This window comes from Bos grunniens, chromosome 9 (assembly GCF_055505025.1).
Source record: "Bos grunniens cultivar Pamir isolate PY7600 chromosome 9, Bosgru_T2T1.0, whole genome shotgun sequence".
Lineage (NCBI taxonomy): Eukaryota > Metazoa > Chordata > Mammalia > Artiodactyla > Bovidae > Bos > Bos grunniens.
Window position 1 is genome coordinate 88,924,446 of NC_141173.1, and position 22,478 is coordinate 88,946,923.

The following is a 22,478-nucleotide window of genomic DNA, read 5'->3' on the forward strand; positions in this document are numbered from 1 at the left end:
ACAAGCCTTCAGGTATCTTACTGTTTGTATGGCAAGGTGTGCACGTGTGTTAAGTCACACTTCAGCTACGTCTGACTCTCTGTGACCCCGTGGATGGGAGCCCATCAAATTCCTCTGTCCCTGAGATTCTCCGGGCAAGAATACTGGAATGGGTTTCCATGCCCTCCTCCAGGGGATCTTCCCGACCCAGGGATGGAATCCACGCCTCTTATGTCTCCCGCATTGGCAGCCAGATTCTTTACCACTAGCATAACCTGGGAAACCCCAAGGCAAGGTATGGCTGTCCATACAAGCATCCCAAGACCACGGGTAAGCAAATTCCTTCTTGTATATACTAGTGAAATCAGAGGCTATAAACTGGTGACCCGGAGTCTGAATCTGGTTTTCACAATTTTAAAAAGTTTTAATATAAAAATCCAAATTTCACCTTCTTTAAAAAGAAAAAAATAGATCAAGTCTCTTTGGGCCTGGATTCTGATGAGGTGACTCTGAGATCTGAGGATGGAATTTAAAGGTGAGTATCATCCTAAAAGGTGGTGACGTAAGCAGATAAGGTAGTGTGTCCCCAGAGAAAGAGAAACAGGTGTGGCTTTCTTGATAGAAGCCATTTTTGGCCTAAGCCATTTTGGGATCTAAGCCCGGCCAAAATGCTTGCCCTTGAGCAGGTCTCCGTAATTAATGCTCTCCAGGGAACAAAAGTGGGGCTTTCCAGGCGGCAAAGTGGTAAAGAATCCGCCCGCCAATGCAGAAGACAGAAAAGACTCTAGTTTGACCCCTGGGTTGAAAAGAACCCCTGGAGTAGGAAATAGCAGCCCACTCCAGTATTCTTGCCTGGAGAATCCTATGGACAGAGGAGCCTGGCAGGCTACAGTCCAGGGGTCACAAACGGTCAGACACGACTGAGCAAGCACAAAACAACAGGGAACAAAAGTACAGATTGTTATTAGGCAGGAGAAGTAACACTATCAGAGATAGTATGTGAGTTGGGTAAGGCCTGCCAGTTCTCTTTCAATGGTAAAGATCAGCCTGAAGCACTCAACCACCGAAGCAGATCAACCAGAACGTAAGGGATGGTGATGTTGACCTAGCTTCTTATCAGGTTGTCTTGCCAGTCTTCCCCATTTTCAGACTTGTTCACCTCTATCCTCCTAAGTCTTAGCCAGCATAATACTTCTAAACACAGACAGAATCAAATCTTGCACAAAGGCCCTCAAATCAGTCTCGGCCTTTGTAGGAGCTGCTCCTTTTGCATGCATGGCCTTCCCACTACCATTCAGGACAGAACCTGCCCAGTCCTCAACATTCAGCTCAAAAATCACGATTAAGAACTGTGGAGGATCTGGGATTTTATTCAGCTTGCACACTAACAAGTTAGCCTGCCTCCGCATCAGAAGTCATGACCACTTTCAGCAGGACAGGCAGCATGAGTTTCTCATTTGCAAGCTACGCTCTGCCCAGATATGCACAGTGGGGTGGTTTTGTTAGGTAGTTAGACATTAACAACAAGGAGGTGACAGAGGCAAAAAACAAAAGCAAGAGGGGAATAATCAAGCTAAGCCCCAACAATCTGGGGACCCTCCCCAGATAGTAGCAGCAAAGAGGTGATGGTGGCTAAAGAAGGGAGGGAAGCAGTCCAGCTAGTCCCCACCTTGGAGACCCTCCCCTGTCCTCACCCAGGACAACGGAAACTGTGATCAGCTGGTGGGCAATTTATCTTGATAAAGATGGAGCACAGAAACAGGAGAGAACGTTCCTGGGCTGCACATGCTGTGTGTGTGTGTGTGTGTGTGTGTGTGTGTGTGTTTGTGTGTGTGTGTTCTCAGTCATGTTTAACTCTTTGTGACCCCATGAACTGCAGCCTGCCAGGCACTTCTGTCCATAGGATTCTCCAGGCAAGCATACTGGAGTGGGCTGCCATTTCCTACTCCAGGAGTGGGTTGCCATTTCCTACTCCAGGGGAATCTTTCCGATCCAGGAATTGAACTTGCGTCTCTTGCATCTCCTGCATTGGCAAGCAGATTCTTTAGCATTGCGCTACCTGGATAGCCCCATATACACTCTGGATCGAGCCCAGGTCGCCCGCATTGCAGGCGGATTCTTTACCAGGTGAGCCACAAGGGAAGTCCCATATAAACTCTAGTAAACACAAACTCATTCTACCAACATCATAATAAAATCTACATGTGGTTTTGCCCTCCCTTAGGTCGGTTTCTCTTAGTGAACCAAGAGTAGGGGCATATGCAATAATGAACTTGCTACAGAACTTGGGACAGTCGGTCAAACAGCAATCATCACCCATGATGGCACCCCACCTCCTCTCCCTGTCACTCACCCATGACCTGTCACTCACCCATAAGTGCATTCTGCCTCCTGGCAGAATAACTCCGTATAAACATACTTAAGCCGGTATGGGAGGGCTGGTCTCACTTTACATAAACAGCCGGATCTCCCTCTGAGAGTGTATCTATGCTTTAATAAACTTTGCTTTGTGCTGAAGCCTGAAGAGGTAGTTTGCAAATTTTTGCTTGCTGTCTCTAGGACTGAGATAGCTGCTCTGGGTCTCCCATTGACTTCCTTGGTTAAAGCTCTCTGACACAATGCATGCCTACCCATCTAACATCTCCACAGCTGAGAAATACCGGATTTAGGAATCCTTTATCTTAAAGACTTGCCCAGTCCCTGGTGGCTCAGACGGTAAAGCGTCTGCCCGCAATGCGGGAGACCCGGGTTCAATTCCTGGGTCGGGAAGATCCCCTGGAGAAGAAAATGGCAATCCACTCCAGCACTCTTGCCTGGAAAATCCCACGGACGGAGGAGCCTTATAGGCTACAGTCCATGGGGCCGCAAAGAGTCGGACACGACTGAGCGACTTCACTTTCACTTTATCTTAAAGACTTACTGGCCAACTTTCCCAATCTTTGACCCTGGAGGGAGGTGTTATATTAACTCTGGAGGCAGAAAACATATTTGCCTTCTGCTCTGGAGGGAGACACTATCTTCCTAGGTTGTTTACTCTACAAATATCCTTGCCACAGTAGCCTAGAACAAGACTGACATAAGACAGAGATGCAAAACGCAGGAGACCCACAGAGACTGTCTCAGAGCAATCATATTATCACCCTCAACATTGGTTTGCCTCTTGGTGTCTGTCAAGTCCAAAAACACAACCAGGCCAAAAATGGGGAGAAGGATTTAGTGCTTGCAGCAAGTAAGGAGAACACTGGAGATGTTTCCCAAAGCAGTGTCTCCCCAACAGCAAAGCTGAGGAACATTTTAAGGGTACATGCCTATTTATGGAGGGGTTTGGGCGGGATAACTCGGCATAAAATTTGGGTAAAGGTTGACACAGTCCAAGCTTTAGTTGACTGAAGTCAGAAAAGGTTAACATCATCATCCTTTAGGTTCCAGTTGATCTGACGGAAGCTTCTTATGACTCTCCAGGTCTGGGAAGGTGCCTCTTCTTAACATTTATAACACTAAACCTTCACGCTTTATAGCTTTCCATCAACATGCCTGTTTTTTTGTGTCAGTTACGCACAGTAACTACTGCGGGCAGGAATCCCTCAGAAGAAATGGAGTGGCCATCATGGTCAACAAAAGAGTCCGAAATGCAGTACTTGGATGCAATCTCAAAAACGAGAGAATGATCTCTATTCGTTTCCATGGCAAACCATTCAATATCACAGTAATCCAAGTCTATGCCCCAACCAGTAATGCTGAAGAAGCTGAAGTTGAACGGTTCTATGAAGACCTACAAGACCTTTTAGAACTAACATCCAAAAAAGATGTCCTTTTCATTATAGGGGACTGGAATGCAAAAGTAGGAAGTCAAGAAACACCTGGAGTAACAGGCAAATTTAGACTTGGAATATGGAAAGAAGCAGGGCAAAGACTAATAGAGTTTTGCCAAGAAAATGCACTGGTCATAACAAACACCCTCTTCCAACAACACAAGAGAAGACTCTATACATGGACATCACCAGATGGTCAACACCGAAATCAGATTGATTATATTCTTTGCAGCCAAAGATGGAGAAGCTCTATACAGTCAGCAAAAACAAGACCAGGAGCTGACTGTGGCTCAGACCATGAACTCCTTATTGCCAAATTCAGACTGAAATTGAAGAAAGTAGGGAAAACCACTAGACCATTCAGGTATGACCTAAATCAAATCCCTTATGATTATACAGTGGAAGTGAGAAATAGATTTAAGGGCCTAGATCTGATAGAGTGCCTGATGAACTATGGAATGAGGTTCATGACATTGTACAGGAGACAGGGATCAAGACCATCCCCATGGAAAAGAAATGCAAAAAAGCAAAATGGCTGTCTGGGGAGACCTTACAAATAGCTGTGAAAAGAAGAGAAGTGAAAAGCAAAGGAGAAAAAGAAAGATATAAACATCTGAATGCAGAGTTCCAAAGAATAGCAAGAAGAGATAAGAAAGCCTTCTTCAGCGATCAATGCAAAGAAATAGAGGAAAACAACAGAATGGGAAAGATTAGGGATCTCTTCAAGAAAATCAGAGATACCAAAGGAACATTTCATGCAAAGATGGGCTCGATAAAGGACAGAAATGGTATGGACCTAACAGAAACAGAAGATATTAAGAAGAGGTGGCAAGAATACACAGAACTGTACAAAAAAGATCTTCACGACCAAGATAATCACGATGGTGTGATCACTGACCTAGAGCCAAACATCCGGAATGTGAAGTCAAGTGGGCCTTAGAAAGCATCACTACAAACAAAGCTAGTGGAGGTGATGGAATTCCAGTTGAGCCATTTCAAATCCTGAAAGATGATGCTGTGAAAGTGCTGCACTCAATATGCCAGCAAATTTGGAAAACTCATCAGTGGCCACAGGACTGGAAAAGGTCAGTTTTCATTCCAATCCCAAAGAAAGGCAATGCCAAAGAATGCTCAAACTACCGCACAATTGCACTCATCTCACATGCTAGTAAAGTAATGCTCAAAATTCTCCAAGCCAGGCTTCAGCAATATGTGAACCGTGAACTTCCAGATGTTCAAGCTGGTTTTAGAAAAGGCAGAGGAACCAGAGATCAAATTGCCAACATCTGGTGGATCATGGAAAAAGCAAGAGAGTTCCAGAAAAACATCTACTTCTGCTTTATTGACTATGTCAAAGACTTTGACTGCGTGGATCACAACAAACTGTGGAAAATTCTGAAAGAGATGGGAATAACAGACCACCTGATCTGCCTCTTGAGAAATTTGTATGCAGGTCAGGAAGCAACAGTTAGAACTGGACATGGAACAACAGACTGGTTCCAAATAGGAAAAGGAGTACGTCAAGGCTGTATATTGTCACCCTGCTTATTTAACTTATATGCAGAGTACATCATGAGAAACTCTGGACTGGAAGAAACACAAGCTGGAATCAAGATTGCCGGGAGAAATATCAATAACCTCAGATATGCAGATGACACCACCCTCATGGCAGAAAGTGAAGAGGAACTCAAAAGCCTCTTGATGAAAGTGAAAGTGGAGAGTGAAAAAGTTGGCTTAAAGCTCAACATTCAGAAAATGAAGATCATGGCATCTGGTCCCATCACTTCATGGGAAATAGATGGGGAAACAGTGGAAACAGTGTCAGACTTTATTTTTCTGGGCTCCAAAATCACTGCAGATGGTGACTGCAGCCATGAAATTAAAAGACGCTTACTCCTTGGAAGGAAAGTTATGACCAACCTAGATAGCATATTCAAAAGCAGAGACATTACTTTGCCAACAAAGGTTCGTCTAGTCAAGGCTATGGTTTTTCCTGTGATCATGTATGGATGTGAGAGTTGGACTGTGAAGAAGGCTGAGCACCGAAGAATTGATGCTTTTGAACTGTGGTGTTGGACAAGACTCTTGAGAGTCCCTTGGACTGCAAGGAGATCCAACCAGTCCATTCTGAAGGAGATCAGCCCTGGGATTTCTTTGGAGGGAATGATGCTAAAGCTGAAACTCCAGTACTTTGGCCACCTTATGCGAAGAGTTGACTCATTGGAAAAGACTATGATGCTGGGAGGGATTGGGGGCAGGAGGAGAAGGGGACGACAGAGGATGAGATGGCTGGATGGCATGACTGACTCAATGGATGTGAGTCTGAGTGAACTCCGGGAGTTGGTGATGTACTGGGAAGCCTGGCGTGCTGTGATTCATGGGGTCGCAAAGAGTCGGACACGACTGAGGGACTGATCTGATCTGACGCACAGTAAACTGACACCTGAGCTTGTGTCTATCTTATTAAGTGTTGATTCCTTCACTCTAGGATAGAGGCTGGTATAGGAACATTCACTCTAGGAATACTGGATTTAGGAATCCTTTATCTTAAAGACTTACTGGCCAACTTGCCCAATCTTTGACCCTGGAGGGGTCAAACGCCTGGAGGGAGGCGTTATATTAACTCTGTGGACAGCAAACATTATCTGTCTTCTGCCCTGGAGGGAGACATAAATATTATATTAACCATACATATATATTCCCTATTGGAAATAAAGTTTGTTTGATCTATGTGCAAATGTAATTACAAAGTGTTACAGGAAAGAGAGTGGGGTGAGAAAAAGGATGGTCACATCCCAAATCATGTCTGAGTCTCTGGGACAGCCGCCAAAAGGGAGTTCTTGGCTTTGTGCAGAAGAGAATTCAAAATCAACCCATAGTAAAGTGAAAGAAAGTTTATTCAGGGAGGAAACACTCTGGGTGTGGGCCATCTCAGAAGGCAAGAGAGGCCCCAGGCAATCGGGGTGGTCAGTTTTTATGCATGCAAGCATTCTCAGCTGCTCAGTCATGTCCCACTCTTTGGGACCCCATGGACTGTAGCCTGTCAAGCTCCTCTGCCCATGGAATTTTGTAGGCAACAATACTGGAGTGGATTGCCATTTCCTTCTCCAGGGGATCTTCCTGCCTCAGTGATTGAGCTTGCATCTCCTGCATTGGCAGGTGGATTCTCTACCTCTGAGCCTCCTAGGAAGCCAAATTGAGTATATAAGAACCCAAATAGCTCTCATCTGAAAGGTAAGCACCTTACACTCAGGCCTTCCTGTTGACTTCAGGGTGGGGCTGGAGAAGAGTTAAAGGTGAGCAGAGGACAGAGGCCTCCATGGTCACCCCAATGAGGATTTGAAGAGGTTGAGTAAAATACATTAACTGGCTTGATCAGCCCTGGCATTTGTTGTTCTAGACCTTAAAGTGATTTTTAAAAATTATATCTAAGATCACAGTTAATCATTTTATGAGACAGACCTGAGTACAGTGTCAAACACTTAAAATTTTTTAAGATTAGAAAGTATAACTTTAATACAGTTTAAAAAAAAAAAAAAAAGCCTATAAGGCCTCTGCTGCCGCTAAGTCGCGTCAGTCGTGTCCGACTCTGTGCAACCCCATAGACGGCAGCCCACCAGGCTCCTCCGCCTCTAGGTAAACTTTATTATTATACTTTAACGTGAGATCTAATTTAAAGATAGAAAGTATCACTTTAAAGGTATGGATCATCATATGGTTTTGGTGATGACTGAAAACATTCTCCAAAGTGCCTTCCTCAAGGCGGCTTTGTAGCACAATATATGGCCAGAGTCGTTTCTGTATTAGGGATTACAGTAACAAGTTAAGTTTTTTGGCTCACCGTTCCCAATCAGTTTAGCTTAGGCGTACTGGTTTTAACTTGTTCTTCTCTATTCAAATTTTTCTTCCATATAGAAATTTCATTAAGTGCTGGGAAGTCGTCTTTGGGACCTGCTGTGCCATGCCGAACCATGCAGTTCAAAAACTGCAATTCAATATGATCAGGAGGGTTGCCTTTTTCTTTGAAGATGTGGCTATGCTGTTTATCCTCCACTTCCCTGTGCTGTTTCTTTTCCACTTAACATTTTCAGCAGCTATAAATTTTCTGAGAACTGCATCTGCAAAGGAAGATGGGTAAATATTGCCATCACAGGTGTGACCCCAATTCACCTTCCCACCCCTCCCCTGACACATAGAAAGCCTTCAACGCACAGCTATGGAACAGCAAATTAAAGAATGTTATTTCTCACATCAGAACTGGAAACAATACAAACAATGTGAGGAAAAGGTAAAATAAATTATGGTCTATCCACAAAATAGGTTATAATATATAACCATTAGAGGTCATGATTTCGAATATTATCCTTTCCCAATTTCATGAAAACAAATACACCAAGTGAAGAAGAGGTCTATGGTTGCAATTTTATAAAACAATTTCAAATAAAATTAAGAGATTAAAATTAACAGTTATGACTTGGCGACAGTATTGTGGGTGATTTTATTTTTTCCTTTAGGTTTTTCTATATATACATTATAAATAATAGTACATATATTGGAAAAACACGTTCATTTCCAGCTTCAGATCCTCTCGTGTTTTCTCTTGATTCTCCTCCAGAAACAGCGACGCATTTCACTTTCATTTTCTCAGAAAACAACCCTGTCCCCATCAGCTCTCACCTCCAGTTCCTCCATTTCCCCTGCCCTCAGCCGTAAGCAAACCCTGGCATTTTATGTCTCTATAGATTTGTCTATCCTGGACATTTCCTATAAACAAGATTGTACAATATGCGGTCTCACGAAGACAAAGACAGTTCACAGTCTTTGTCAATATCACTGTAGTCAGCGCTCATCAGATGGCCTGGTAAACTGTCACCACAGTTGTGGAGTTACTGTTGGAAACTCCTGAGGGTAGATTAGATAAGTTTCAAAAAAAAGCTTTTTTCTTTTTAAGGACAGTTTCAGGTACAGAGAATTCCCATAAATTCCCTGTGAACTGGGTGATTTTCGTTTTCTGGCCAGTGACCCATGTTCAGCAGCGTCCAGTGAATGTCCATTAAATGAAAGTGTTAAGTCGCTCGGTCATGTACAAGTCTGTGATCCCATGGACTGTAGCCCACCAGGCTCCTCTGCCCGTGGGATTCTCCAGGCAAGAATACTGGAGTGCGTTGCCATTTCCTTCTCCAGGGGATCTTTCCCACCCAAGGATCAAACCCACATCTCCTGCACTGCAAGCGGATTTTTTACCTCCTGGTAAAGAATATGCCTGCAACGTTGGAGACCTGGGTTCAATCCCTAGGTGGGGAAGATCCCCTGAAGAAGGGAACAGCTACCCACTCCAGTATTCCAGCCTGGAGAAGTCCACGGACTATATGGTGCATGGGGTCGCAAAGAGTTAGACACAACTGAGTGATTTTCGCTTTCACGTTTTACCATCTGAGCCACCAGGGCAGCCTGTGTTTCTATGGACAATGTGAGTTATGACGTGGTGACTTTGATTGTGTTTCTTCAGCTATAGCAACAGCATTGTCTAGTGGTATTGTCAGTATCTGGAGGACTTGTTCTGGTTTGCAGTGTCCTGATAGGTTGTTTGACCTTGGGTCATTCTTTGGTTCTTTTGGGTCACAGTCGCCTCATCAATAAAATAAAGGACAGGATAATTTTCCAGATCCTTTTCCAGGCTAACTTTGTGTGAATCTTTAAGTGGTGTTTTGGGGCAGCTGGTTTAAAAAAACCACCATAGGTTCTTTCACTGCTATTTCCATTAAATGATTGGTCCGCTATTTATAATGAGACACATAAGCCTCTGAGGGTTTTAAGACTTGCCCAAGATTATCAGGACAGTTGCTGAACAGGCCATTCAGGTCTCCTTTCCGATGTTTATATGTTTGCGTAACGAAGCAGGACGCTATGGTGCATTCCTGAACAGACCATAGGAAGAGACCACCCCCCACCACCCCCATGCCCTCCACCTGCCTCTTGTTTGTAGAAAAACTTTAGCCACCCAGACTTTCCCCAAGTTCCAAAGAATAAACTTAATCAGAGAAGTAAGAAAGTGCAGAAACAAAGCAAAACAGCCAAGTAAGACCAAAATAATTATTAATAGTTTAGTCCTTAGACAAAGTCAAGGACATTTTGTTCCTCCTCAAGGGCTATAGATAATATTGAGACATACCCTTTGAGCTGTTCTACGGAGAGTGAAACCCCCACTAGATCAAAGCAGTTAATTGTATGTTGCCCACAAGAACATAGACCCCGGACCAGTTGAACCAGTGGGTTGATGATATTGACTCAGAATTACCTCACCACCAATCGATCAGACGAATGTCCACGAGCTGATCATGCATTTGAAACCCTCATCCTCACCCTGTCTTTAAAAACCTTTCCCTGAAAACTACTGGGGAATTTGAATCTTTTGCACCAATAGCTGCCAGTTCTCCTTGTTTGGCACCTGCATAAACCCTTGCACTTTTCCCTCATCACAACCTGATCTCAACAGGTTGGCTTTAATGCGCCCCTGCGAGTGGACCCAGGTTTAGTTTGGTAATACTTGTACAAGACACAACTTCTATGATTTTGTTTCCGCTTGTGTAAAAAGGTGGTAATACCCACCTCACAGGTTTGTGAAATGTTAGCTATTGCTGTGGGCTCCCCAGGTAGCTCAGTGATAAACAATCTGTCTGTCAATGTGGGTTTGATCCCTGGTTCCAGAAGATGCCCTGGAGAAGGAAATGGCAACCCACTCCAGTATACTAGGTGGAAAATCCCATGGACAGAGGAGCCTGGTGTGCTACAGCCCTAGGGTTGCAGAGTTGACACTAGCGACTAAACAAACAAAAAGCTATTGCTATACCCCTCACATGTCAAACGTGGCAGTCAGCCTTGCAATAAAGAAAATATAGATAGCAGTATAAGATTAAGACATGATCACTGAAGGCCTGCAAACCAAACTGATCTTTCTGGATCCCAACTTTCTCCAGGTTGAAAATCAGGGCAAAACACATTAACCTTTTTTTAGGACTAAATGCCGTGTCTCTCCAGCATCTCCTACAGACTTTAGCTGCTGGAAAAACCAGGGTTCATAACTTGTCCCTTTATTCCTCTTTTACCTGGTATTTATAAGATTTTAAACACAGTCTCATTTTGAGGCAGTTAAGCTTCTCAGAGGTTGTCACCTGCCTAAGGCTGCAAAGTCACGTTGTGAACTCCAAGGCCCACACACCCTTCACTGGTCTCCAGCCTGATAAATACAATCAGCATCTAAACCAACTGCCCTCCTACGAAGCAAACTGCCACCCGCGGGCAGGATCTTATCTGCATCCTAGGCGGAGGAAGAACGTACGGTCTCCAGGCAGGGAGGGACGCCCATCCTCACGCCCCACCCTCCTCTGATTTTCATCCCTAATCAAATTTCGCCTACGACTAGAAAGTGCCAGAAAGCCAGGCAAGTCGAACAGCAGCCTCGCGCCCCGCCGGCCTCCGCCTTCCCCACGTCACGGCCACCGAGCGCAGTGCCCCCTAGGGGCTCCCGTTCGCCCAGGAAGGCAAGCCAGGTACTTCCAGCCTCTGGCCCGCTACCGCCCCGCCCAGCCACCCCCGGCAGAGACGTGAGCCGCTGCCTCTCCGAGATCTGCATCCGCATCTCCGCGTCGCGGGAGGACCCGCGCGGCCTCCGATTCTCGCCGCCGCCACTGCTCGCGCCTCTCCATGAGCGCGCGCCTGCCGTTCGTCCTGCGCCGGCTCGCGCGCCCGCAGCACCCCGGCTCGCCGCGCCGCCTCCCATCTCTTTGTCGCGCCAGCAGCGGCAGGGGCAGCGGATGTGGCGGCGGGGAGGGTCTCCTCGGGCAACAGCGGCTGCGGGATACCCAGGCCGGGAGCAGCCGGGGCCCGGGCAGCCCGGCGCCCCCAGCTCGGGACTCGATCGTCCGGTGAGTGTCCGGCGCTCGCCGTCGCCCAGGTTCCTGGCAGTGGCGGGGGGTTGGGGGAGGTTAGGAGGAATCCAGGAGGCGGGGCGGCTGCAGCGCTCGAATCTCGGCCGACCCCCGGGAACCTCCGTGGAGGTTCGCTGAGCATGGGCTGTAGTGTTTGGTGCCAACTTTTCGGGGTGATGGCGGCTGGTCGGGGTTTGGGGGGCGGAGCGGTTGGCGGGTAGCGCGGGCATCCAGAGAATGGGCTGGGCCAGCGCGAGAACGATTCCCCGGGCCGGCCAAGGTCCGGGGGCGGGGGATCCGGAGGGCATGGACCTCCCCAGCGGGTACTGCGCAGCCCAGACCGCGTGCCGCGCTCCACGTGCGCCTCCGGCCGCCGGCTCTGATGCAACCGCGCGGGGCGCGGCCTGGGCAGGAAAGGGGCGGTGCGGCGAGGGTGGGAGCCCCCGAGGAGGGGGGGCGCCTGCTCCACCTTCTGCTCCGCCCTTCAGCCGGTCGGATCCTGAGTCGGGGGCTGGACCGTTGCGGGGCTAGGATTGGGGGAGTAGGGGGCCGCAGCCAGGGCCCGGCGGTCAGCGCCCAACAGCGCAGCGGCTCCGCCTTCCGGACGCTGTCTGGGCGCGGTGAACTGTGACTGCCGTTGAAGTCCACGCTCATCACCGCAGCCTCCGGCGCCTGGGAGGACTGCGGCCTGGTGCACCCGTTGACTCACTGGAGGCGGTCGAAGTCGGGGCCGTCTGGTTTCAGGCGTCGCTGCACCGTGGGCACGGCATCCCCAGCGCAACTTGTTGCCAAAGGAGATGTTCGTGGGTCCCCCTCCATCCACCTCCCCCCGCCCCGCCCCGATCCCTCACACACTTCCTAGCCGCTCCTCTTCACCCTTCGGTGGGAGAAAGGGGAAGTCTTTAGTCTTCTGTCTGGAGAAGTCTGTTAGCTGGGGACCCAGACGGTGTAGAGCAAAGCGCTCCGGACGTTCCTGGGGTCCAGGATGCCAGTCAGCAAGCTGTTCGCCTCCATCCATAGACATCCTCTTCTGTTTTGCTTCTGTCCTTCATTTTGAGAATGGATATGCCTGTTTCCAAAGCACTTCTTCGGAGAAGGCAATGGCACCCGGCTCCAGTACCCTTGCCTGGAAAATCCCATGGACCGAGGAGCCTGGTAGGCTGCAGTCCATGGGGTCCCTAGGAGTCCGCCACGGCTGAACGACTTCACTTTCACTTTTCACTTTCATGCATTGGAGAAGGAAATGGCAACCCACTCCAGTATTCTTGCCTGGAGAATCCCAGGGACGGGGGAGCCTAGTGGGCTGCCGTCTTTGGGGTCGCACAGAGTCGGACACGACTGAAGCAACTTAGCAGCAGCAGCAAAGCACTTATTGAGGTGGCCTGAGACTCCAAGGACCCTTTTGTTTAGCTTACCCTGTCTCTCTGAAAGTTGAAGTTTAATCTCTTCCTGTCGTTAGGTTTTAAGCAATGAGCTCACCTTAAGGGGTTGTTACCAAACCTAACTGGAAATGCTGGCCGAATGTGCAGCAAAGCCAATCTACTGGACATGGGGTTGTGATGTAGGCAAGTACAAGGTTTGTTGTAGGTTACCAAGCAGGCGAGTCCAGGACAAGCCTCAGATCCACTCCAGCTTGGTCTCTGAGTTAGCCTTTTGTTTGTTTGTTTGTTTTTTTAAGGGGAAGAACTGAAAGGCTGGAATTAGTTATCTTGTGACGTTTCTGTGACATTTCATTTCTTAATTGTAGCTTTGGCAGTTGCCATGTCTTTGGTTTATGCTTCTCTGGCTGGCTGGTCCTTGAGTCGGAGTCTGTTAGCTCATCTCCTGAGTGTATAGTTAATGAGATCTGTGGTAGTAATTTTATTTATTTTTATGATAGCAGTTTTAGCACATTAATGAGATTACCAATAACAATTTTAGTCATCTGGCTCTGTTGATTGTTGTTTATTTAGCACAGAATTAAAGTCACAGGGCACAGGAAACTGGACAAAAATTTTAGATAGATTAATCATAAATTGAATAAGAGGTTTTAGGGGGTTTTGATTTCAAGGTAAGAATCTGAAGACAGTATGGGAGGCAAAAATCTCCTTCCAACTAGAAGTTGACATGACAACTTTTCTCAACAGGGCAAAAAAAAAAAATATTGATTAGAAACATTTATGCCACTTTTTAGACTTATTGAACCTGGTAACTCCTTGTTTGCTTTGTTTGGCTCTGTAGGAATAATGAGTAACCCCAAAGAATGATACATTACACATGTAACAAGTTGTGGGGGATTTTGACTCAAGGAGCTGGGTGGTGACAGATCTGAGCTTCTGTAGCCACATGCCCTTCATTTATTGGAATGGTAAGACTCTTGCCTGGAAAATCCCATGGACGGAGGAGCCTGGTAGGCTGCAGTCCATGGGGTCGCTGAGGGTCGGACACGACTGAGCAGCTTCCCTTTCACTCTTCATTTTCATGCATTGGAGAAGGAAATGGCAGCCCACTCCAGTGTTCCTTCCTGGAGAATCCCAGGGACGGGGGAGCCTGGTGGGCTGCTGTCTATGGGGTCACACAGAGTCAGACACGACTGAAGTGACTTAGCAGCAGCAGGAACTGCAGGTGTTTTCTGGGGAAAGTGCTTTTGGAAGGCATGTTTTCAGTGTTGAAGGGTAGCTTAGAGGCGCAGAACATTTTACAATTATAAGAACAAAGGTAGAGTTCTTGTAGTGCTCTTGCCCTACATTGAGAAAAGGGGTTTGTTATGGCTCAGGGAATTGTCCACACTGGTCAACCACAGGCTGAGCTTGAGTCCAAGGCTATTTCCACTCAGAGCTTTAGAGCCACCCAGACACTCCTTTTTGAGAACATACATTCCAGGCCCCACCCAGACTTAGGGAGTCCAACTTGATGGGCTGAGGCACAGAGCCTTTCTCTTTCCCACGCTCTCTGGCTGATCTTTCTCATTGCCAAGAACCACTTGGGACCCGCACTCCAGTGCCTCCCATACTACGCAAAAATGAGGACCCAATATGGCCCAAATTCGTAGTCAAGAAAGGTGGGGAGGGACTTCCCTAGTGGCCCAGTGGTTAAGACTCAGCGTTTCCACTGCAGGGTGCCTGGATTCCATCTAAGATCCTGCACACCAAGCAGTGTGGCCAAAATAATCATAAACATAAGAAAAGCATAGAATCTGCATAGAGCACGTGGTCCTCAGCCACGTTTTGCTGCAAAGAAGATTCTGGCTCATTTATAAGGTGATCTGTGAATTTTCATACATAGTTCAACAGAACAATACAGTCATTTCACTATCCAGTCGCTTTATCCCAGGTGATTAAAAACAAACAAAAACTTGCCTGGTTTGTAGACAGCTGCATGCTCATCTATTCCGTTTCTTTTGGCTCAGCTGACAGTGGAATGGCTCATCTGGTTAAGTTTTGAGGCCTTTAAACATTTTCCGAGCACCCCTCTTTCCTCTTCCATCAGATACGTTCATCAGTTTCTTTTCTGAAAACTGGGAGGAGTTTTGTGTCTGGCCGTTTTGCCCCATCCCTTAGTCTATGGCCACTTACTGCTGATGGGACCTGGCTGAGAGTTCACCCTGCAATTTTTGAAAACTGTTGTGTGTGCAAGACTCTGGTGGAGATGGGAGATAAAACTGAAAGATAGTTTTAAGCCCTGAAGCTTGGGTACCGCCTCAGCTAAGCCTCTTATTACTGTGAGAGGAAAATGAGGCAAATTTTTTTATTACTTAAAAAATTTTAATTGAAACATAATTGATTTACAATGTTGTTGTGTTAGTTTCAGTTATATGGCAAAGTGATTCAGTTACATATATATGTCTGTGTATATAGATATTTATATGTGCTCAGTTGCTCAGTTGTGTGCGACTCTTTGCAACTCCAAGGACCGTAGCCTGCCAGGCACCTCTGTCCATAGCGATTCTCCAGGCAAGAATACTGTAGTGGGTTGCCACGCCCTCCTTAAGGGAATCTTCCCCACCCAGGGATCAAACCCAGGTCTCCCGCATTGCGGGTGGTTTCTTTACTATCTGAGCCACGAGGGAAACCCAGATATATGTATAGATCTATCTTTTTTTTCAGATTCCTTAGTTATTTCAAGATATTGGATGTATTTCCTTGTTCTATATTGTAGGTCCTTCTTGTTTGTCTATTTCATATATAGTAAAGTCTGTTAATCCCAGACTCCCGATTTATCCCTACCCCTGCCCTTCTTCCCCTTTGGTAACCATAAGATTGTTTTCTATGTCTGAGGGTCTGTTTCTGTTCTGTAAATAAATTGATCTGAAAGAGCCGACTTTCTTGATTGTGTACAAGTAAGGAACATTTCGTGTGGAGGGTCGTGAAAAGTGGTCTCTGAAATGGCTCATCCCAGGAAGCTACAGAAAGAGAGCCTGCCTTGTACCACGTTTATCTTGGTCTGCCCCTGTACCTGGGAGCTGACACCTGGGGGATGCTAAGGGGAAGGTGGCCCCTGCTATTTTTCAGGAGGTTCCAGTGCAGACTTGAGGGGCCCAGAGGAGTGAGAGGCTCCTTCTGTGAGAGGCCTTGGGAGAATATCAGATCCTGCACCTCCTCAGTGTTTCTGCAGCCTTCGCTTCCCATCCCTTCTGTAAACTCAAGCTTAAAGTGTATCCTGACCCATCACTTCTTACCCCCTCCACAATCCCCTGTGTTAGTACCTACCCCTCTCCGCCCAAGTTTGCTTTCCCCCTGGACCCAGACTCTTCTGGAGTGGAAGGATTGTGGTGGAGAAAGGGGATTATTGAACCAAGAAACCCAAACTTCTTACTACAGTAAACTTAGAAAATGCAAGAGAAAAAGTCACCCCTAGAAAATTACCATTTGCATCCAGCTCGTTTACCTCTGCTTATTTTGAAAATTAAGAGGTTGTCACATTTTATGCCGGGTTAAGTAGTTCATGATTGCTCTCCTGGGCAGCCCCCGACCCTGTGCATACCCGGAGGAGCACCCTTTTGCTATCTAATTAGAGAGTAAGAGACCTTCTAAGAAAATGTGTGGTACCTATCCTTTCTTGTCAAACCTAGATCTGACTGTGTTGTTTCTCTTTCCCAATGTAGAGAAGTCATTCAGAATTCGAAAGAAGTTCTGAGTTTATTGCAAGAAAAGACCCCTACCTTTAAGCCGGTTCTTGCTATTATTCAGGTAAGCGGAGAATGTGGTTCTGTCTTGCTATTTTATGATGTCTTTTTTTTTTGGCTGTTTTGGGTCTTCGCTTCCACACATGGACTTTCTCTAGTTGTGGTATGTGGGCTCTCACTGTAGTGGCTTCTCTTGTCGCGGAGCACGGGCTCTTGATGCACGGGTTCAATCGGCAGTTGTGGCACATGGGCTTAGTTGCTCTGCGGCATGTGGAATCTTCGGCCCAGGGATTGAACTTGTGTCCCCCGCGTTGGCAGACAGACTCTTAACCACTGGACTACCAGGGAAGTCCTGGTATCTTTCAGTCTAGATTGTACACAGACAACCACCTGCATTTCTTGTCACAGACATCCCACTGGGGCTTAGGGGAGGAAGGAGAAGCCTCAGCTGGAAATGCTGTTGTTTCCCCCTTCATCTGGTCATTTTGCTGCTTCAGGGTTACAGGTCAGGTACCGCTCTGTTTGCTTCTGTCTCCTTTTGGTGTGGATAACTTCCAGAGGTCGGGATGTAGATGCTCCCATAACTTGCATTATGCAGGATATACTGTGGCCAAGTATAAATTCTTATGATGTGATCTGAGGGGAAAGGGGAGAAACACGCCTCTTTAGTTCCATGGAAGACAGATGCTTGCTGAGACATGGTATTTGGTGATCTTACTACTTAGTCTCTAAGGCCTGCCTTGAGTCTGAAGGGCCAAAAGCCACGGCATGTCAGAAGGACTTCAAGTTCCACATCTGTCTTCTGACTTCGGACCCTTCGTTGCCAGCTGCGGTTGGCACTATTTGCCACCTGTGTTGGCGCACCTGGGTGATGCCAGGTGCAGGCAAGTGATTAGCTGAGCCAAGCCTGTAAGCTAACACAGCCCAACAGTTGAGCGGCCACTCTTGTTCTTGGCATGAGTTTAATGTATCAGGAAAGCTGTCTCATCAGCACTGTGATTTGAGGACCAGAGAGCTGTGCTCAAGTCACTTGCATTCTTTGGAGTCTGTTCCTGAAAAGGTAGGCAGGTGAGAAGAGTGGAAAGAAAAGTGAGCCGAGGGCCTAGCCTCCTGGAATTCAGCTTACTTGATAGCTTTTCACTGAAGGGCAAGTCACCTAAATCTCCCTGTTTGGCATTCCTCACTTAGAACTGGGTTCTGGTTGTGGCTATATATGCCCTGTGAGGATTCTTATTTTAAAAAGAAACATAACTTGAAAGCCTGAGAAATTGCCATGTTAATGAAGACCAGCCATTAGCTCCCTTTTATGAGCAATAAGATTCTTGTTTTGCATTTCCCTTTGTCTTTGTTAGATAATGCATAATCACAGAATTAGTCTTTGTATTGTTCTGTGCCTATTCAAGATCTTTTTATGTTGATCTTTAATATATTCTCCTTCTGTCTCCCCTCTCCCAAGGCAGGTGATGATAACTTGATGCAAGAAGTAAACCAGAATTTGGCTGAGGAGGTAAGGATTGTTGATTTTCAAAAATGCATTTTAATTTTTGGCTGGTGCATTCATCTCCTCTCAGTGACACACTCACCCTGTGTACTCTTTGCAGGCTGGTCTGAACATCACCCACATCTGCCTTCCTGCGGAGAGCGGGGAAGATGAGGTAAGACAGCAGGACACGTGACTCTTTTGTGCTCCTCCCCCTCGGCCCTAGTAGACCTCTGAGCAAGTCTTGCTGTGGGCGGAACTGACCAAACCTTTTCTCAGGGCTGAACTTTTGGAGGGAAGAATTCACTTTTCCCACTAGTGTAAATGCTCTGTGATCTGTCCCTTCCCTTACCATGTTTCTTTCTTTTTTCTTTAAAGTAGAGTTGATTTACAATGTTTTGTTAGTTTCTGGTGTATAGCAAAGTGATTCAGTTATACATATACGCTTGTATATTCTTTTTCATATTCTTTTCCATTATGGTTTATTACAGGCTATTGAATGTACCCTGTGCTATATAGTAGTACCTTTTTTAAAAAATATATTTATTTATTTGACTGCACCAGGCCTCAGCTGTGGCACGTCAGATCTTCGATCATAGTTGCAGCATTTGGGATCTTTAGTTGTGATATATGAACTCTTACTTGTGGCACATGGGATCTAGTTCCCTGACCAGGAATCAAACCCAGACCCCCTGCATTGGGAGCTTGGAGTCTTAGCCACTGGACTATAAGGGAAGTCCCCAGTACATTGTTTTTTATCTCCTTACCATATGTTTCTGCTCAATAAGGCCTCCCCTCGTGGGCACTAGTGGTAAAGAACCTGCCTGCCAATACAGGAGACTTAAGAGACATGAGTTCAATCCCTGGGCCAGGAAGATCCCCTAAAGAAGAAATTGGCAACCCACTCCAGTATTCTTGCCTGGAGAATCCCTTGGACAGAGGAGCCTGGTGGGCCTCAACCCATGGGGTCACAAAGGGTTGGACACGACTGAAGCGACTATCACACACCACATGTTTCTGTTGACAGCATGAGCTATGACATGGTCACTTTGGTTGTGTTTCTTTAGCTGTTGCAACAGCATTGTCTCGTGGAAATTGTCAGTGTCTGGAGGACTAGTTCTGGTTTGTGATGTCCTGACCTGAGTTGTTTGACCTTGAGTCATTCTTTGGTTCTTCTAGGTCACAGTTGCCTCATCAATAAAATAAAAGACAGGATCATTTTCCAGATGCTTTTTCAGGCTAACTTTGTGTGAATCTTTAAGTGGTGTTTTGGGGCCTCTGATAAAAAAACCATCGTAGGTTCTTGCAGTGCTACTGTATGTGATATGGTTGTTTCCAGCAGCAGGGATACCAACCCTCCTGTGTGTCATCTCAAGCCTGGGATAAGCAGCACTGCATAAGTAGGGCCTCAGACACTAAACCAGGGCCATCCTGGTGTCTGACACTTCTGTGGCTAGATTTTCTTCAGACTGGCTGTGGCAGTGATGAAAACTAAATAATCGGGGATAGCACTGAAGTCTTTTGTAGGTGCTCAAACTCACGTCCATCGGGTCGGTGATGCCATCCAGCCATCTCATCCTCTGTCATCCCCTTCTCCTCCTGCCCCCAATCCCTCCAGGTATCAGGGTCTTTTCCAGTGAGTCAACTCTTCGCATGAGGTGGCCAAAGTATTGGAGTTTCAGCTTTAGCATCATTCCTTCCAAAGAACACTCAGGGCTGATCTCCTTTAGAATGGACTGGTTGGATCTCCTTGCAGTCCCAGGGACTCTCAAGAGTCTTCTCCAACACCACAGTTCAAAAACATCAATTCTTCGGTGCTCAGTGCTGTGATTCATGGGGTCACAAAGAGTCGGACACGACTGAGCGACTGAACTAAACTGAACTGACTGAAAGTTCAGAAGTAGGGAATCCCTGGCTAGTGTGGTGGCATCACAAAGTCCTTAGATATTCAGGTTCCCAGGATCTTGCTGTGCTGCCTCATATCCAGGATGGCCCATTCAACTCTACACATCACACCCACATTCTATTGTTATGTTGCTGTTCAGTTGTTCAGTCGTGTCCGACTTTTGGTGACCCCATGGACGGCAGCACGCCAGGCTTCCCTGTCCTTCACTATCTCCCTGAGCTTGCTCAAATTCATGTCCATTGAGTCAATGATGCTGTCTAACCATCTCATCGTCTATTGCCCCCCTTCTCCTGCCCTCAATCTTTCCCAGCATGCAGGGTCTTTTCCAGTGAGTCAGCTCTTTGCATCAGGTGGCTCAAGTATTGGAGCTTCAGCTTCAGCATCAGTCCTGCCAGTGAATATACAGCATTGATTTCCTTTAGGATTGACTGGTTTGATCTCCTTGCAGTCCATGGGACTCTCAAGAGTCCACATTCTAGCCAGCATCAGAGAGAAAATAAATCCAGACTCAGTGAGAAGTGATATAATCTGAAAGAATTACTGCCAGATGGGGAAAGGGCCTGTTAAGGAAATGTACTCTGCCCGTAACTTCTACATACCTTTCAGAGGTAGGCAGAAGCCTTGTCTTTTACAGGGAGAGGGAGAGAAGGCTTGAAAGAAGCCAGTGCGATGAAAGAAAGGGTGGCTTGATGAGATAGTAGATGAGAGAATGTTTTACCCTGAAGCCAGCCTGTTCTCATGAGTGGAGGGAGGAGAGTGCCGTCTGACAGTCAGACTGGGGCTAGGTCGAAGTTTGGGCTTCCCTGGTGGCTCAGATGGTAAAGGTGTGTCTACAGTGTAGGAGACCTGGGTTCAATCCCTGTGTTGGGAATATCCCCTGGAGGGGAGCATGGCAACCCACTCCAGTATTCTTGCCTGAAGAGTCTCCATGGACAGAGGAGCCTAGCAGGCTACAGTCAATGGGGTCACAAACAGTTGGACATAGCTGAGCGACTAAGGACGGCACAGCACAGGTCAAAGTTTAAGAACCAGAGGGAAGGAAAGAAGCTTACCTAACGTTCGATTTACAGGCAGTTTTATTCTGATGGATCAGTGGGGACAAGCAGTTCAGCTAAATTACTCATGGACAAAAAATGGGAATTTGTGGGGTCTGTATCTGGCCTTATTCCCAGGTAGGCAAGAGAGCATCAGATGGGCTCAAATCTGACTGTGGACAGGGAATTGTCTTTTACGGCTCTCACTTGTAGCATCTCATGTCTTAATTAATTGCTGAGCTTTGGTTTTGTTCTGTCCTGTTCTGGTAGAGAATAGTGATAAGAAAGACTTAAAGACACCAAAAATTCAGCCAAGATTTTATACGGGGTGAGAAGGGAATATAGATTTCTTCTTTCTGCTTTACACCAGGTCTTCAACAAAGACAAAAAGAAACTAGAACACATGCATTTTTATGAATCCATGTTTAATATAATATGCCTTTTGTTGGGTCTTATTTTTGCACAACTGACTATAGTTTTCCTTTTAGATTATAGATGAGATCCTGAAGATTAATGAAGACAGCAGAGTACATGGCCTTGCCCTTCAGATCGCTGAGACCTCATTTAGCAACAAAATCCTCAATGCTTTGAAACCAGAAAAAGATGTGGATGGGTAAGAACATATAAAAGAAAACAATCAACTCATTGCTAGTTTGTTTACAGTGAATTTTTGGAAACTCTGCTCTTTCAACTATGTCAGTAACTAAGACTTGAAAGGAATAATTTTAACTCTTTCAGGAGTTGGAGGGTCTGTTAAATTCTGCTTAAGAAAGTGCATGTTTGGGAAAATACACTTACCCTTTTGTAGTGTTTGTGTGCCATTTTGGAATTAACCAGTCATATTCATTTGAGAAGTTCCTGTCTGACTTACAGAGTCCTTAGCCAGCTCTCCTCTTCTAATAACTTTTCCTTGATAGTTCTACCAGACTAGAGAAAAAGCCCAGACACCTGCTTCACCAGCAATAGAGTATTCTCCCTCAGTTCCAGGCCAGTAGAGAAGAACAAAGCAAGCCCTTACGTTCATAATGCAGGGTTTTGTTTGAAGGGAAAAACTGACTAGCAGGTGCTTTGATATTGGTCTTGGATTTGTGTCACGTCATGATATAAGCTTCAAGGGACAAGGAATACTACCCACGCATACGGGAGTTCCTGATGTTTCCTAAAAGTTGAAAACCTCATTTTCCGACATGGAAACAAGAGATTTATGTACTGTGACCTAAAAGAACATTCTTAGC

General features: G+C 46.3%; 1 protein-coding gene across 1 annotated transcript in view; it reads left to right on the forward strand.

The window, feature by feature from the left end:
• The first annotated feature begins 11,209 nt into the window (after window positions 1–11,209).
• The window catches only part of MTHFD1L (methylenetetrahydrofolate dehydrogenase (NADP+ dependent) 1 like), a 181,649-nt gene continuing 170,380 nt past the window's right edge, over window positions 11,210–22,478 (forward strand). The window contains exons 1-5 of the mRNA XM_086318320.1: window positions 11,210–11,716; window positions 16,803–16,887; window positions 18,280–18,330; window positions 18,425–18,478; window positions 21,732–21,856. Of these exons, the coding sequence (XP_086174446.1) occupies window positions 11,496–11,716; window positions 16,803–16,887; window positions 18,280–18,330; window positions 18,425–18,478; window positions 21,732–21,856 (536 nt within the window). The 5' untranslated portion in view covers window positions 11,210–11,495. The remainder of the gene's footprint in view (window positions 11,717–16,802; window positions 16,888–18,279; window positions 18,331–18,424; window positions 18,479–21,731; window positions 21,857–22,478) is intronic.